The sequence below is a fragment of the Lipophrys pholis genome, assembly GCF_963383615.2.
Source record: "Lipophrys pholis genome assembly, chromosome: 20".
NCBI classification, from domain to species: domain Eukaryota; kingdom Metazoa; phylum Chordata; class Actinopteri; order Blenniiformes; family Blenniidae; genus Lipophrys; species Lipophrys pholis.
Genome location: NC_137648.1, coordinates 23,133,596 through 23,152,194, shown reverse-complemented (window position 1 = coordinate 23,152,194; position 18,599 = coordinate 23,133,596). Strand labels below are relative to the sequence as shown.

Below are 18,599 nucleotides of genomic sequence, written 5' to 3'. Positions count from 1 at the left end.
GAGAGAGGGAGGGAGAGAGAGAGGGGGGGCATGAAAAGGGAGGCAAATGCAAATTGGGGAGGAAATAAATAAAAGGTGAGGAGGGGAGGGACAAAAAATAAAATATAGGTCAGTACACTGGATAATGCAGGTAGTTTGGTCAGAGATTATGGCTTGGATCAATGTTTTCTTTAGTCAAAATACAGCAAATAACTGGAGACCAAATGTCTTTCACCCTAAACAAGCATGGGGTAAAGGCACATTCATGTCAAAATCATAATCAAACCAGCAATATAAAGTCAGAACCATGGGAGGAAAGAAAACCTGGAGGTCGAGAGGCTCAGCGGGGGAGGATGGCACTACGAGAGGCGAGAGTTCAGAGAGCATGCAGTTAAAAGTCATTCCATGTGAAAGCAGCTGCTTTACCAACCTGACAACCAGTCAGATTCTATATGAGCGATGTCAGTGGATCCAACAACTAGTGTGCAAGTTTTACATGTGAACCCTTTTCACCAGTTTGGTACCATGACACACATTTACACAAGATCCCACAGCTACACACGTTTTCTGCACTGCTCTTCTCCATCTTCATACGACGTCAGCTTAGAGCTGTGAACACTCCCATTAAGGAACTTTAAAGCTTTTTCTAACAAAGACTGATTATTAAATGGTTAAGTATTAACATTACACGTTGGACTGATTTTACAAGACTTTAATCTTCAGGTATTTATTTTTCTTACCATAAAGTCCAGTTCTAATTCTTAAGTAAAGGAATCAGAACCAACAGTTTGTGCTCAGATCTAAATTCTACCATGAATGAGAGTAAGATTGTCATATTGTACCACGCTGTAGGTAACGCTGTCCCAACATGTAAACCTGTAGAGTATCTAGATCTGCTTGTGCTCAACAGCCTCATTCAGGGTGTTTCACTCGCTTGTTGTTCTCATTGTCCATCCAATGCGACTGCCGTGTGCATGTCCAATAGTGCGTTTCGGAAAACGTGCATTTTATCCCATTTCCACAGAGACGGAGCGCTTTTAAAAAGTTGTTTTCTCAGTGGCTCCGACGAGAGTTGTCGCGTAACCGGACATCCAAAATGCCTGGGACGTTTTCACTAGAAATGGGGTTTCGGTTTAAGGGCCGCCTCATACATCCCAGTTTGACCTTCAGTAAAAACCACAATGCGAAATATTGTGAAATCTTTCAAAACACAGTCGTAGAGTGGAGGTCTCTCAATCAGTTGGTTAGAATCCCACATCAGTTGGAGTGTGAATGAGTGAATGTGATTTAGAGTGTAAAAACTATACTAATTAAATCATGAACCAATTAAATGTAGTAAAAGAGTCTCGATCTACAGAAAACTCTCCCTGAAACACGTCGACCTACTCAAACCAAGCGCCTGCTTCGGCATGTTGCTGAAAGTGTGTGTGTTCTCCACTGTAAAGTGTTCCAAAGTCCACATGCTTGTGTGGCTGTTAAAACATTTAGTGAAAATACAAACATTCCCACACACGTTAGCTGGAGGCTCCACCTCCGTGGGTCCAGGCAGAAGTAACGACCTGTGGATGTGTGACGTTGTGGAGCAGCACTCAGCTGGTTATGACCTCCTTTTAAAGCTGGAAATGTTCCACACTAGCTGCTGGGTGCACTGACATCTTTTTAGTGAAATGGGCTGATTTGACATGGCATGATCCAGTTTTGTCTTCTTAACAGTACGATTTGTCATGCAGGAGTTGATGTGAAGGCCACTGCAGTAAAATGTGGCATTCACACAAGTCTGAGAGGAGCTGAGCACAGACGCTGAGCACAGTATCTTCACACCCGGGTCGGTTGGAGGGTTCGGATACTGTGACTCACTCATTCAGTCAGAGATGAGAAAGAGACAGAGACATTAGGTGAGAGCATTTAAGTCACAGTTTAAAAAATAAATAAATAAAAAAAAAAAGAGGAAAAAGGAGAGAAGACAGCGAGGCAGATGTTTTGCTTCCGGGACTGAGACGACAGGTTAGAAGACCACAGAATGATTTCATATGAGCTGTTTCATATGAGCTGAGGAGGAGGAGTGAGCAGAACTTAGAGAGAAAACAGAAGAGAGACAGTTAGCCCAGTTAGATACAGTTCAGACCAGAGGAGGGAGGGAGGGAGGGAGGGAGGAGGGGGGGCCTGTGGGAGAGGACGGGGGGGGGGGGGCATGGTGAAAACCAGCAAACACCTCCCCACTCCCTCTGATGAGGTGAAATGACCAAAATAAAATAAAAACAATGACAAACAGCCTGGCCCTGTACCTGCTAAGAGAGAAGCTTCCATTTAAGAAGCTGCTTCAGAGCAGAAAAACACAAACGGCTTTCCCCGAGACGAACAGTCGTTTTCCTCTACCTCACGAGGCGTAGAGGTGAACGTTCATATTAGAGACACAGTCAGTGTCGGTGCATATTGAGATTGTAAAATGATAAATCCATAAAGACTAAAATAGGAGTTACTGATAACGCTGCTCTCTCTTCTTGATACATCTGTTGGCTTCAACCAGCAGTTTGATGTTTTTAGTCGTTTTTCCTTTGGACGTCTGCTCTCGTCACCAGGTCGTATTTAATGTTCAATCTCTCGCAGTAAGGCTCCGTCTGATTGGCCAGATGTGTTGACATGCAGAGTTTCCGTAAACATAATGTCTAATAATCTACTTATGATACATCGCACAGCCAAACTCAGTGTTCTGGAACATAAGAAGACATTTTAAGGCAACTCGTGGAATTGTTGGGTTTTCTCTGTAAAAGTGCTCTTTGTTATATTTGGCGCGATAGAAAGGAATTCTGATGTTCAGCCTAAAGAACATCAACATCCAAAATAACCCGCGAGAGGCAGGAGAACAATCTGAAATACTTTTAGTTACTGGACGTCTGTTTCTCTGTCCCGAACAAAGAGCTCCATTCAGAAACATAATATGTTTTGGAAAATTACAGTGAAATTAGGAAAAGAAGCTCTCATGAAAAGTCCCAATGTTTCTGGGTTCTAAAGAAATGCTAATGCTGCTTCCAACATGAAAGTTGATTTTATGGACAAAATGGTGTAAATTCTAGAGGACATGTGGAGGTTTTCTTCCTTTTTTGTAATAAGTGAATAATATCTTGTTGTGAAGGACAAAACATCCTGACGACAGTAAAATAATCCTGAGGGGGAAGACGAGGACGAGTTGGGAAGCAGTGCTGGATTAAGACACAAACAACAGACATTGTTAAATGAGTTAGTGCCGGCTGAGTGCATCTTTAACAATTCTACTGAAATGTCCCGCGGAACGCTTCTGTTGAACTGTACCATCAAATGTTTTCCAGAAACGGCGCCTGGACCTGTGAACGGATCCTGAGGCGAAGCACAAAGAGGACGACTGACCAGGATCAGCAACAGAAAAAAGGAGAGCAGATGGATGGAGGCGGTGGGAGGGGTGGTGGGCGGTCCTTCTGACTGCGTGTTGGGATGGGAGTTACTCACCTCCTCGTTGAGGTTGCTGACCAGCAGGACCCCGCTGGATCCCGCCTGTCCAGCAAGGGCCACCCTCCCTGCAGCGGCAGCAGCAGCGGCCGCCGCGCTCAGAGGGTTCAGGGCTCCTGGGGGTCAGAAACACCGTCATGGGATGGAGAGCGGCACTTTGAATGGGCCTTCTTGTTGCACAGCGGACGACACGGCGGACCAAAGAAAAGAGGAATAAAAGTGGGATGTACCTGGGATCTTACCGAGGAGGGAGTTGGAGTCTTTGCTGAAGGCCGCCACCGTGGGGTCCAGAGCGGGCTGCCCGTCCCCGGCCGGCAGCTCAGGCCTCGTGTAGTCACGACTCTTATCGTTGTTGTATTTGACGTTGAGGTTGACCAGCTTGGAAAAGTCGATACGCAGCGTGCAGCAGGAGTTGTAGATGTTTTGACCGTCCAGAGCCTGCCGAGGACGGAGGGGGAGAAGAAGAAAGCTCGGTGCTGCAGACAGGAGACCGAGCAGTGACCACATGTGAACGTCTGCTCACCAGCTTGGCCTGATGAGCGTTGGTGGGATCGCTGAACTGCAGCAGGGCCTGGAACTGATTGTTCTTGGTGAATGTGATTATCTTCATGACCGTGCCGAACTTGGAGAAAATCTGGACACACCAGAGAGGAAGCAGAGGCGTTAGTGGTTCCCTGCTGTGGTTGCACAGTGCTGGACACATTTCAGGTAAATTCACACATAGTTTCTGGTAAATGTCTATGGGAAGTTAAGCAGAGGCATTTATGAATATTTGTTGGAATTGAGTATGTTTGCAAGGCAATGCATCGTATAAACAATTAAATTCAACACCCCTAACATTTATTTGTGATATTCAAGGATTATACATTAGAGATCCATCAAATTTGTTAAACATATCAGCACATATCATCAAAACTGACTTTGTGTCTTCAACCTTCTCTGGGCTCAGAACTTTGGTCTAGTATTGTAGAAAACATGTCTGCCTGTGATGGAGGCGGTGCATGTCGGGGGCGGTGCATGTCGGGGGCGTGGCCTCAGTCGTCATGCGTGTTATGATTTATGTACAGGTGATGGAGGACAGTCATAAAGACATTTCACTGTACCTCCATGAAATCTGGTTGTTTTAGTCAGGATTGAGCAGAAATATATTCCCTCCAACTCGGGCTGAACGATTTTGGAAAATAATCTAATTTAGATTTGTTTCCTCAATATTGCGATTTAATATGCGGTTATTTTTTCAAGCTCCTCTTCTCATGTATTTTTCAACGAACACAAGCAATAAATCAATGTGTATTCTAATAAACAAAATCTGATTTATTCTACATAAATTGTTCTTTCTTATAGGCGAGGCTTATGTTAAGATAAAGTCAAATGAAGCATGTATTAATATGAAAGACAGTTTATCTTCTACTTCAATTACAGTAGTAAACTTACTAAGTACTGTGACTTGCAGTCTTGTAACGTTCACCACAACAAGCCAACCGCTGGTCCATTGTGCTGATCAAAGCTGTAAACCAGGTTTGGTCACTAAACTAATGCTGCGCTGGACATTAAGGATTTTGAGCGGTTTGCTCATCTGCACTGCAGTAGGGAAGCACCGAGCCACGTTTTTTCACTTCAGAGCCGATCCTGATACTTAAAATTGTATATCTGCTGATACTATTCTGATACCAGTCCTGTTTGATTTAATATTATCATTATTGTTGACTTTATATGAGGCTGTACTAAACTCCTCTCTACAGTAAAGTATGAAATGTACTAATGTATACATGTATTCTCTCTTAAGACAACTTGAGGTTAGTATCAGGACAGAAAAGGAAGCAGTACAAAGTATTTTTGTTCCATGTGGACAATGTGGGGGTCTGCGTGACGTCATCATCTCATAATAAACTAGTTCTATCTTTAAAAGGTCAGAATGACTTTATTAGTTTCTGGAGAAATTCTTTAGCAAGGCAGCAGCTACAGCAGTGCTTCCAGCTCGAACAACACAAATGATTGGAACTATTTTCAGGGAGTTTAGCGCGGAGTAGGACGGAGGTGTGAATCGCCTGCTGACAGCCTGGAGGAGCTGCTGTTCATTGTTTTGATGCGGTCAGTGCTGTTCTCCTCAACTGGAGTTTTAAAACGATGACGTCTGTTGACAAAGCGACTGCCTCGCTGTACAACTGCTTTGCAAACATCCACGTTGCTGCGTTGCTTTGCTAAAATTCACGTTGCTGCGTTGCTTTGCTAACATCCACGTTGCTGTGTTGCTTTGTTGTGTTTTGAGATTAAAATTCGTCCAATCAGCAACATGTTGCCATGAAAAGTTGGATAGCACAGTGCTACTTCCCTAGCCTGCTCGCTGGCTGCAAACTGTGGACTGGATTTCCTGACTCATTCCTCCTGGTCTCATTGAGACCCGCCTCCCTTCAGGAAATCCAGTCCACAGTTTGCAGCCAGCGAGCAGAGCAGCAGCAGGGAAACACTGTGGAGTCATTTCAGTAACAGTGAAGCAGACGAGGCTTCATGGATCAGAAATCTCTGCAGGTTGGATCGGAAATTTCTAATCTGTTAATTACGTTGATATCGGAACCCGATCCCGGATCGGATCAGCTGCATCCATAAAAACCACGAGCCCGTCGGGCAAGGTGGGCAGATGACACGCGCAGGACGTGCAAGTCGTCACATGACCAGATCACGTGAGCAGTCACATCGCAGCCCTTGTGATTAGAAAATCCTGTTTTATCATATCGTGATATCGCAAATACAATTAATGGTTCAGCCCTACCTCCAACTCTATTTAAGTTCCTCATTAAGAGATAAACTTCAATTTGGTAAAGTTCCTGGTTTATTCAGATTTATTCCCATGGAAAGTTTCCAACTGCAAATTCCCAGAATGTTGCCGGCATCTCCGACCTGCTGCAGCACATCCAGAGTGACGGGGTAGAACATGTTGTCTATGATGATCCTCAGCACTGGGCTGGAGGCTGCAGCCAGGACGTCCTGCACGTCGGAGGAGGGCGACTGGACGGCCGACACGGCCTGCAGCACGGCCTGCGTCCGCTGGGGAACGACAACACAACAAACAGTTCAACAAACAAGTCAACAGCAAACAACAATCCGACAACCATCACACAGGCTTCCTCTGACTTTGTTCTGACCCGCCACAGTTTTTCTTAGAGATTCAATATTTGCATAAAGTGGATCAATGAACACAAACAATCTTTTTCTTTGTGACGAATGAACGTTTCCTCGTCTATTCTGCATATTGCATCATCCCAGGACGGCAGCCACGGTGAATTGGACTTTTCCTAACAGAGTTGATGTTTGAACATATTGATCCAAAAGACAGAGACAGGAAAGCAGCGGGGAAAAGGTTTGAGAACTTCCTGGTGGTGAATCCCCTCATCTGTCAGCACTCCATCACTGCTTGTCTCCTCTCATCACTCCATCACTGCTCTGAGCTCCACTGACGGCTCCCACCACCGCCTCACATCCACACAAAGCACAGCTGTGAAGCTCCAGAGGACTCGCCTGATTGGTGGCGTCTGTTTTGAGCTCTTTATGATTGGAATACTGGATGAAGACGGGGGCGTTGCGTATATGTGGAGTCACTGTGGAGTAGTAGTTAACCATGGTGATGGCTGCCTCCTCCGTCCCCATCTCCAAGAAGGCCTGCAACACACAAACCAAGACAAAACCTCAAACTTACTGTTGACACCGAGAAGTACTTCAGTACTTAAGTAATCCACCTGCACCAAAAAATACACACCAAACCATTGATGTGTTTTTTTCTTCTTTGTGTCTCAGAATTTTCCTTTACAGTTAAAATATCACATTTTTGTACCACTGTTCAAAATGAGAAAACCCAAAGACAATCAATCTTTTCAGAATGTCAAAACATAAACTATAAGAGCTTCTCCTTCTCCATCCTTCTCCAGAACCTGTGAAAATTTCTGAATGTGAAGCACGATCTAGCTTCTGAACAGTTTGGAGCAGAGGTTTCAATCTGTGGCTCTTCAGCCGCTCTGTTGGGGCTATCTGAAGTTTATTTTTAGTGTATTTATTTTCAAAAGGACTCTTAGCTCATGGCGAAAAAAGGATTTAAGAAATAGCTAAAATAAGAAATCTAAAAAAAAAAAAAAAAAAAAAAGATAAATGGGTTTTAAATAAAAACTGAAATGACTAGAATAGTTGAGACAGCTAATATATATATATATATATATGAAAATGCAAAAAATGATGAAATTGCTCAGGTACAAAAACAAGCCAATATAAAAAACACTTAAAATCCTAAATTATAATTGAAACTAGAAGATATTTTTTTTGTACGCGTAACAGAACTACTGTGTTTCTTAAACTTTATAAGTTGTGTTAGCCTCTTTATAAAGGTTCTAAACTTGAATTGGTGGAAAGTCACTAAAGTCTCTAGTGGTCACACAGAGGAGTGGAAATCCACCGAACACGGCCAGCGCAGCAGAGACGAAGCAGTCCCAGCACCGAGATGGGGCAGCTGTCCATCGATGGGGGCCAGCCGGCACCAGGAGGGGAACAAAGCAGCTGCACTTGACAGGAATCTGGGGGACCAATGCCAAGAATGTCCTCCAGCCGTCCTCGGTGGGCAGACAAAGAGATTGTGGAGGTTTCAGCTGCACGGCTCAATCACCAGGCTGAATGCGCCACAGTGAGACGTTGAGCGATAATGGCTTCCTGTCGTCTGGAGGAAGAAGGCCCTCCTGCTCCCGGCCTGGATATGTGGACTTACGGCGGACCGCTCACCTGGTTCTTTCCCTTCAGGGTGAGGATGTTGGTGACTTTGCCGAAAGGCAGGCCCAGAGCGATGACTTCGGTCTCGGACGCCTCGTTGGGCAGCTTCCTGATGTGGATGACGCGGGACGGGGGCGCCTCCTCCACCCGGAGCTTCTTACTGTCGCTGCCATTGGAAGCCCCATCTGAAAATCCACACCAGCGCTGATTGAGTTAATTAGAATGTGGTGATGAGGGCGGTAATGTTCTGTATTTATGACACTGTCACACAAAAAAATTAATCTCTAATCTGGACCCAAACAATAGAGTATTCATCATTTTCTCTCCCGTTAGTGACCCTTTGTCCACCCGTCAGCAGCTTTCAGCCCCGAGCCGAGGAAACAACTCCAGCTTCTATGTCACATGTAATGGTGTGGTGGAGAGGGGTTATCTAATCTGATGGATCTCTGACTGTGTGGATGTTGGTACTGTAGGAACAGTCTGGCTCCTCTTTGTCTCCGCTGAGCTCGCTCTCTGAGTTTGTTGGTTCAGGTACTTTTAAGAAAATAACATGTTTGCAATAAGCACATGCTCTTTACCAGAGAACTAATCCAAGACTTCTAAATTACTGAATAGCAGCTACAGCCGCAACAACAGGTACTTCACAAAGGAGACTTTTTAAACATGTCATTGTTGAACTTGTACTGTGCATCAAAACAGAGTCCAAGTTCACAAATTGTGATGTTTAACATCAAACAGAGTTCCAAACAATAAATCTCAACAATGAAGCTCGCAGCAGACGGTCACCATGGTCCAATGTTTATGTAAACACGTCTATTAGAAGTCAAACGTCCAGACCTTCTTTAAGTCCAGTACTATCGCTTGTTCCTGCTTTTGTAAAGCTGAAACACATAACCTGGACAGTAGAGCTGCACAAGGTATCAAACTCTTCGTCTCCATCATATCAGCAGCTGCTCCGTCTAGATCACAAAAGGCCTCTGCATGTAAACATACGTCTGTACAACACGCTGAATATTTTCTTGGCATTCTGGCTTTTTATTCACATTTTCAACCCTCCTAAACATCCATCTGAAGAGGAAACATGCAGTACGAACAATGTGCACCACAGTGAAGAGTGTACTACAATAACAAATCCAGATCACCTTCATCAAAGTTCAACATTCCAACAGGACCAGAGTCACTGATTCAGTCTCCATATTCACAATCGTACTGTTTCCACCTGCAGAGTCTAAACTCAGCTCAGTGTTGTTGACTGAAGTTGGCACACAAGGCATCATGAATCCTCTCATGTTTAAATAAACCACTGCGCTGAAAACCGACTACAGTTGGCTTCATTGCTGCAGCATTACTGCAGGAACACAAGGTGCGAAAAGCAAGTGAACAAACCGCTTCACTTCGGACACGCTGCTGGTGGAAACGCCCAGAGGACAGACTAACCAACCAACCAACCCACAAACAATCAAGACAACAAACAAACAAACCAACTAATAAATCCAACAACCAACCAAACACACAATAACCAGCCAACTGACCGATCGACCAAGCAACCACCTGCAGAAGACGACCCCCAAGACCAAGGAGACGGTGGTGGATTTCAGGAGAATAGACCAGCTCTCCAGCCCGTCTCAGCGGGGCCCCGACGTAGAGCTGGTCACAACTGGACTATAAACTGGATCGGTCAGATAGCACACACAGCATCAACAGGAAAGGACAGAGTCGTCCGTACTTCCTGAGGAGACTGCGGTCCTTTAACATCTGTATCAAACTGCTGCTGATGTTTTACCAGTCTGACATATCCAGTGTTCTTTGTTATGCTGCAGTTTGTTGGGGAGAGACGTTGCAGGACTGGACAAACTGCCGAGCAGAGCTGGACTCTACTTTCAGGACCCTGGAGAAGATTCTCTACATCCTGGACAATAGCCAGCATTTTCTGCACAGGACTGTGTTCAGGGAGAGGACTGTGTTCAGGGAGAGGACTGTGATCAGGGAGAGGACTGTGATCAGGGAGAGGACTATGTTCAGGGAGAGGACTATGTTCAGGGAGAGGACTGTGATCAGGGAGAGGACTGTGATCAGGGAGAGGACTGAGATCAGGGAGAGGACTGATCAGGGAGAGGACTGATCAGGGAGAGGACTGTGTTCAGGGAGAGGACTGTGATCAGGGAGAGGACTGTGATCAGGGAGAGGACTGAGATCAGGGAGAGGACTGTGATCAGGGAGAGGACTGTGATCAGGGAGAGGACTGTGATCAGGGAGAGGACTGTGTTCAGGGAGAGGACTGTGATCAGGGAGAGGACTGTGATCAGGGAGAGGACTGTGATCAGGGAGAGGACTGTGATCAGGGAGAGGACTGTGATCAGGGAGAGGACTGTGATCAGGGAGAGGACTGTGATCAGGGAGAGGACTGTGATCAGGGAGAGGACTGTGTTCAGGGAGAGGACTGTGTTCAGGTCCAGGTTGCCGTCTCTGACCTGCTCCACAGGCCATCAGACTGTACAACTCATCCCTGAGATGCCAAAGTCAAATCACTTTACCTCACGGTGCCTTGAAATGTGTTAATACTGTATATTGATGTTTTATAGATTTAGAAAAGAGAAAATTAGAAAGGTTTTGTTTATAATATTATACAGCTAGCTTGTACTGCGTGTTTTGTCTTGTTGCTGTAGTATATGGGCTGCTAAATACTTTAATCAACCCACATACCCATAGACAAACATGCTGAACAAAAATATAAACGCAACACTTTTGTTTTTACTCCCGTTTATCAGGAGCTGAACTCAAAAGATCTAAGACTTTTTCTATGTATGCAAAAGACGTATTTCTCTCAAATATTGTTGGCAGATTTGTCTAAATGTGTGTTAGTGAGCACTTTTCCTTTGCCGAGATAATCCATCCCACCTCAGAGGTGTGGCATGTCAAGATGCTGATTAGAAAGCATGAATATTGCACAGGTGTGCCTTAGGGTGGCCACAATAGAAGGCCACTCTGAAATGTGCAGTTTTGCTTTATTGGAGGGGTCTGGTGTTAGAAGAACCATCCCATCCCATAATCCCACCACCACCATGGGCCGCAAGGTTTGAGGGAGCGTGCAACTGGCATGCTGGCGTATGTTATTGACAACAAAGACAGGTGCATTTTGAATCCACAGCGACACCATGATGAGATCCTGAGGCCCACTGTTGTGCCATTCATCCACGACCATCACCTCATGTTGCAGCGTGATTATGCATGTCGCAAGGATCTGTACGTAATTCCTGGAAGCTGAACCCAACACATCCATCCAGTCTCAGCTGGAGTGAATCGGCACCAAGAGAAACAGCAGAAAGTCTTTAACATCTCTTTAGTGTTTGTATTGATGGCACCTCATCTTCATCACTACATTGGACATTATGGGATGTTCACCTGCCGTCGTGAAGCTAGACTGAACAGTTTGTGAATGAGCGCTTTAGAGGCAGAGGAAAGCCAGCTCCTTTTATTTGACATGTCTTGTAGTAGTTCCTAGAGTGTTCCTCCGGCAAGGAGGAGGCGGCAGTGAAGGTTTGAGCTTTGTCTTGGCGGATCACGAGCTCTGTGTGGGTGCCCACCTACTGAGGAGTGTGATGTTACTCCAACACTGAATAGCTCCGAGGAGAAAACAGAGAATCCACTTTTCAAACACGACTATCAACGCGCTGATTCTTTTTTAATGCTGCCTGCCGCCTCAGTCCCACCCCCCGTCCCTGTTCAGGGGCGGGCGGAACGAACTCACCGCTCATACCGCTCATGCCAGTGTTGGGACTGTTGTACATACTCAGCTCGTCTGATCCTCTCTGAAAGAGAAAGAAAGATACAGTCAGAGTCAAGAAAGCCATTTCTGTTTTTCTGACAGGTTCCTTAAAGACGACAGTAAAGCAGAGCTCTCTGAAGACGGTTTAAGGGAACAAAAGTAGGGGGAGGTGGGCCGGGTGTGGGTTTAATCTTGCTGAATTTAAGATGTCAAGATGTGTCATTTCATCCTGAGCTATACGGGGTCCCAGAAGGCTCGCTGGAGCTGCCGGGCGCCCCGTGCTCTTAAAGCTGAGTGATGGGATGACGAGGAGCGCGGCCAGGGACCCATTACCCACACAACTTTATAATAGCTTCATACACCCCCTCCTTGTTTCTGTCTGACTGAATTTGAACCAATTGTTCTTCTGTCACTAACATTCTTTATGGTTACCATAAACTCCGCGTTGCAGGCCCCTGCTGCAGCAACATGACACAAATAAATTGAAAGGGTAATAAAGTTGTCTGACGCAGGCCAAAATGTGAGCAAACGGTGCGCACGAGGTACAAGGAGCCAGAACGGATTTCTCCTGCAACAGCTGGAGACCCTCTGTAACTGTCTGTGTTCGACACTGAAATATTGATGAAATAAACGAGGTGGCAAGGACCCGCAATATCACAGAAGCTCTTGGTTTACAACAGTTTCACTTCCCTCTGGGGGGGGGGGGGTTACTTTATCTGGACTGGCCCAAAATGCAGCAGCCACTGAGATCACATATCTAGAGAAAACCTGGTTCCAGCAGGGTGACCGCGGGGTCGTCGGTATGATGGTTCTGTCTCTCTCTAGATTGATTTCCTGATTGGTTTTGGTGTTGAATGGACTGGTTCTACCTGTGTGTTCTGAATGGAGACACACATTTACGTTCACTGAGACAAAAACTTCCTTCAAGAAGAAGATTTAAAGGCCGTAACGCCATCTCCCTGGATGAGCTGATGCTCTTCTCGTTTTAACAGAATGTTTCGCACGTGGCATTTTAGATATCAGTTTGGAGAATATGTAGAACATGCAAGTATCACTGAAATGCTACAAGTTATGAAACTAGAAATAAAGACGGGTGTAGATTCTTTCTGGCAGCATCATTAAGGCTGCAATAGTCGTGAAATTTGTGCTGATGAATAATTGACACACAAGTAATTGCCACCGACGGTTTAATTGTCTTCTTCTATTCATTTTATGCTTCTGTAATTGTAAAAACGCTGCAAATCCAAGAAATGGCATTCTTAAAGTTATGGGCGTCTCCTTTCCCATTTGATTTAAAAAGCCTCACGTGTTCAGAGCTGAACTTCTATTCTACAAGGGAAAAATCTAATCAGGTAGGAAGCATCTTCAGACAGTAATTCACTCTGAGACCGGAGAAAAAGAAAAGACAAGAGCTGTGATCTGGGGTCAGTCAACAAACTTCTTCAAGTCTTTACAAAGTGCTCGATCTATGTTGTTTTTATTTTAAAGTGTTCTAACTCCTCTCAAGCTGTCCGAGAGCATACATAAGCAGCTACTATGTGACTATGGTTTCATAGTACAAGAAAAAAAAACAGACTACACCTCCAGTAGAGAAAAGAAACTTACCTTCACTCCAACTGCAACGTCACTGATGCTGAAAAACAAACGTTCACAATCAGAAAGGAGCCATTCCAAACACGTGTGTAGTCCTGAGCTCGCTTTCCTTCAATCCTAATCCGTCCATTAAAGGGGGAGATGCTCACATTGAGCCACAACAAAAAAAGCTTTTACATTTACAGTCATGTCACCTCAGCGTCTCCAGGTTCAGCTTATAATGGTGATCAGACCGAACAGTGAACTCTGAAGGCCAAGGGTGAAGCGCTCTGCCGTCAAGATGAAAAGTCAAACATTTCTGCCAAACAGTGAGGGTTTGTAACTAGAATTATGAGGTGATTACACTGGAACTGCTTCTCTACATTACTCGGATACATTCAAGGTGGAGTACTGATTCACTAGGAGACTGAGGTCTGGTTCCTCCCTGCAGTCTGATGACGACACTGTACTGAACGTCTAATCCAGCCAGCAGGAAACTAAACATCCACATTCAAACAGAAGAGGCTCTTCTCACGTCCTTCACTGTGGATTAGAAGGTTTCAGTAAGATTAGAGAACGTAATAGCAGTGATGAACCCAGTGATGTAGAATAGGGATCTAACTGCCTTAAAGTGGCATTAACGTACTGACACCAGTACCGGGTCCGATAATATCAATGAGAACGATAAAGGTAAGACAGGCTGTAAATTAGGTTCTGGCTAAATATCAAGAGGAGGAGAAAGATAGTTGGTACAACACAGGGCTGGGCAAAAAATAGATTGAATCGATTTATTGAATTTGTAGTTAAAATCCATTGTCAATGTGCAAATTCGAGTTTTTTCCCCAGTTTTTCTGCATTTTTCACGTTCTGATCTACCAATTCTTGTGGGTTTCCGTCGTTGCTCTCGCACTTTTGTTTGAACCTGGATTAAAGCTTGAATCTTTTCTTTAGTATTATTTTTAATCCAGCACCACCGCAAGTCTCCACCTTCACAACAGTCCTTAGACTGGGACCAGTTCTCGTGAGCTCGTCCTCAGGTGGGGGTGGGTGGGGGTGCTTGGTGGAACAGACTGAACACCAGTTTAAGTAGCAGCAGCTCCATTTCACTGCAGTTTAAAGCAGCGAGCCTCCAGACGTCATTTGGACGGTCAGTCTTTGAAAAAGGAGGCTGAAAAAACAGTGCCCACCTTCCTGAACGCCTCTAACCTATGTGTTCAGCAGAACCTCGGACGAGGGACCCAGTAAGAGCAGAGAAATAGTCGAGCACGGAGGCTTTAACCGTCAACACCTTAATGAGCGGACAGTCTCCAGCAGGGGGCGCTGCTGTGAACTTTACTTCAGTCAAACATAAGGCCCGTGGACCAAAACCGGCCCCAAAAAGCTCCAATCGGCCTCAGAAATCACCAAGCAAAGTGGTTATATAGGATTTTTTTTTATATTTCACTGTAATTTGCAGCAGAATGTTTCATTAAAATTGACTTTATGTTACGGTTGTAGTCATTTTTAGTACTAATTGTGTGATCTTGCAAAATTCATCCCGTCCACCCTGTGGCCACAACAAAAAACACTTTCAAGTGTAAATTTAAAGGTTATTATAGCAGTATTTTACTAGACCAGCCCACTTAAGATGAAACTGGACAGTATGTGGCTTCTGAAGTAAAATTGTATTTAGTATACCTCTTTGTAGATATTTTACTCATGCAGATATATTGTATACATCTTTATATTGATTCAGTTATGTGCTTACTTTGTGTTTGGTTCATTCAATATCAACTGGTCCTACAATTTCTCACACATCACAATGTAGTATTTAGTAGTACACATTGTGGTATTTAGTAGTCCACTGTGCGTTAGAATGCACCATTTACCCCCCCCCCCCCAAGCTCAGGAGATGCTGAACCCGCTGTTGAGAAAATCCTAGAGGAAACACTGGATTGTTTATACATTTTAACTCTGAGGACAATTACTGCAATAAAATTGCACTTTTGAAAACATATATGTCTGCAGTCATTAAGAGAGCATTGAAAGCTGTAATCCAAAATCCGTAGCGAACCAACCTAAACCCCTCTGATGTAATCTGTAGTGAACCAACCTGAACACCTTTGATGTAATCTGTAGTGAACCAACCTAAACCCCTCTGATGTAATCTGTTGGTTCTGTAATCTGTAGTGAACCAACCTAAACCCCTCTGATGTAATCTGTAGTGAGCCAACCTGAACTCCTCTGCTGTAATCTGTAATGAGCCAACCTGAACACCTCTGCTGTAATCTGTAGTGAACCAACCTGAACACCTCTGCCGTAATCTGTAGTGAACCAACCTGAACACCTCTGATGTAATCTGTAGTGAACCAACCTGAACACCTCTGATGTAATCTGTAGTGAACCAACCTGAACACCTCTGCTGTAATCTGTAGTGAACCAACCTGAACACCTCTGTTGTAATCTGTAGTGAACCAACCTGAACACCTCTGCTGTAATCTGTAGTGAACCAACCTGGACACCTCTGATGTAATCTGTAGTGAACCAACCTGAACACCTCTGTTGTAATCTGTAGTGAATCAACCTGATCACCTCTGATGTAATCTGTAGTGAACCAACTTGAACACCTCTGATGTAATCTGTAGTGAACCAACCTGAACACCTCTGATGTAATCTGTAGTGAACCAACCTGGACACCTCTGATGTAATCTGTAGTGAACCAACCTGAACACCTCTGTTGTAATCTGTAGTGAATCAACCTGAACACCTCTGATGTAATCTGTAGTGAACCAACCTGAACACCTCTGATGTAATCTTTAATCTGTAGTGAACCAACCTGAACACCTCTGATGTAATCTTTAATCTGTAGTGAACCAACCTGAACATCTCTGCTGTAATCTGTAGTGAACCAACCTGAACACCTGTGCTGTAATCTGTAGTGAACCAACCTGGACACCTCTGATGTAATCTGTAGTGAACCAACCTGAACACCTCTGATGTAATCTGTAGTGAACCAACCTGAACACCTCTGATGTAATCTTTAATCTGTAGTGAACCAACCTGAACACCTCTGATGTAATCTTTAATCTGTAGTGAACCAACCTGAACACCTCTGATGTAATCTGTAGTGAACCAACCTGAACACCTCTGCTTTAATCTGTAGTGAGCCAACCTGAACACCTCTGATTTAATATTTAATCTGTAGTGAACCAACCTGAACACCTCTGCTGTAATCTGTAGTGAATCAACATGCAAACTGAACAGCAACAGGAGCTATCGTGAACACTGTCTAACCTGCTGGAGCCGCCTTGAATTGAACGTGATCAATTCCACGTGTTTAACGGCATCACTTTGAGCCACAACATGAATTTTGACTTTAATCTCCCCCTGCCTGCTCGGCTAAAGCTAGTTAGCTGCTACACAAAGGATCAATGGGACTGCACAGCTAGCACCTCATGCTAACACACCTCAGCGCGCTGCTGCAATAATACAAACCACGGGAGGGTGAATGACAAGAATGTACGAGCTCGTCTCTAAGTGATGGTAACAAACATACAGGGGTTTGATTATTTAACAGAATAGGACCAAATAGCCGTGTGCTAACTTGTAGCAGCATGCTAACGGGCACTTTGTGGCTATGGAAACCCGCGCACACGGAGAAGTCACAGAATCAACATTTACAAACACCTCTTCCACTGCTGCCTTTAAATACACACATAACACGCTTCAAGCACAGCTGATGAATATTACCCGTCCATTTCTGTCGCAGTTTATCCGGTTCGGCTTCTGTTTTCTCGTCAGTTTACACACTAACACACACGCACGCAGGCAAAATGGAGGCAACGTGAGACACGACGACTGCAGCCGGAAAGAGCCGAGTGTTTCCGACGACTGCCCGCCGGAATGAGCCGAGTGGTCTGGAAAGAGCCAAGTGGTTCCGACGAGTGCTGCCGAAATGAGCCGAGGGACCCGGAATGAGCCATGTGTTTTCGACGACTGCTGTCGGAGTGAGCCGAGTGGTCCAAGGGACTGTAACCGGAATGAGCCGAGTGGTTCCGAAGCGACTCTGATCAGAACACGATTAATTTCACTGCTGTGGATTCAATTAATAACTCGCAAAAGTTTGGAACAAAACTAATCCCAGAAAAAGTCAGATCACTTTAATCTCACCAGTTAACTCTTCCAGCAGGAGACTGACCGTCCAATTTCCCCATTTTAACAGAAAAGAAACAACAAAAAAAAACAACAACAACACAGGAATACTTATATAAATATAAACTTTGTCAGTCATTTTGCTGTTTGCTTGCCAAGTATTACGTGGCATCATGCGTCAGCAACGTCGACTGCAGGTAGAAATAATATTAATGAGAATGACAAAAGTGAGACAGACTGTAAATTATTGTCGCGGCGTGAGAGGGGGGTCGGCGCAAAGGATTGCGGGAAAAGCTCCTCTAACTTTGTGTTCCGTGTTATTATCGGGTTATCGTTCATTTCTCATGCATTCTTGTTGTCTTGTCCACATAAGATTCGTGTGCATTGTGACACCCTGAGCTGTGGTGAGGTTGTGGTTGAGTGCACCCCTCTGAGCGGCGCATTCCTGAGCAATACATGTATGCACACTGCTGGCGCTACATTAATGTCAGAAGTGGGATCAGGATGGAATCACCTAAAGAGCACCATCGTCTATTTTTTTTTTTTTTTGCCACGGCAAAGAGAGAGTAGCCTGGATAGCCGAGGAGTGGAGGGTGCCTCGTCACCTGGGGAGCTACAGCGGCAGTGCGATTGGCTGAAAACGGCGACAGCGAAGTCCCCGCCGCGCTCCCGCCCCACGCTGCTGCACCAAAAGCGGCGGTAAAACTGCCGAAATATGACGGCACAAACCTTCTTGAGCTGTACCGGCACTGACAGTGAAAAGGGAACAACTGAACAGCCGGCGCTGGGATGGAGAAAGCCTGGGCACCTTCGCTGCCAATGTCCACCTGCACGCCTGGCGGGGATACCCCAGCTTCCCTGTAGGGGCGCAGGAAGAGTTGGCTCTCCATGCGATCCGACGCTCAACCGTGCGTCTGGA

General features: G+C 45.0%; 1 protein-coding gene across 1 annotated transcript in view; it reads right to left on the bottom strand.

Annotated features, from left to right (window-relative positions):
* LOC308125946 (polypyrimidine tract-binding protein 2-like) overlaps positions 1-17,392 on the bottom strand; it is a gene marked incomplete at its 3' end in the record, with an annotated part of 56,231 nt that extends 38,839 nt beyond the window's left edge. Inside the window, exons 1-9 of the mRNA XM_080489989.1 lie at positions 17,279-17,392; positions 13,583-13,610; positions 11,960-12,020; positions 8,224-8,396; positions 6,979-7,119; positions 6,361-6,507; positions 3,986-4,096; positions 3,693-3,900; positions 3,463-3,578 (exon numbers count right to left, since the gene is read on the bottom strand). Coding sequence (XP_080346115.1) covers positions 3,463-3,578; positions 3,693-3,900; positions 3,986-4,096; positions 6,361-6,507; positions 6,979-7,119; positions 8,224-8,396; positions 11,960-12,020; positions 13,583-13,610; positions 17,279-17,286 — 993 coding nt within the window. The 5' untranslated portion in view covers positions 17,287-17,392. The remainder of the gene's footprint in view (positions 1-3,462; positions 3,579-3,692; positions 3,901-3,985; positions 4,097-6,360; positions 6,508-6,978; positions 7,120-8,223; positions 8,397-11,959; positions 12,021-13,582; positions 13,611-17,278) is intronic.
* Positions 17,393-18,599: the final 1,207 nt, after the last annotated feature.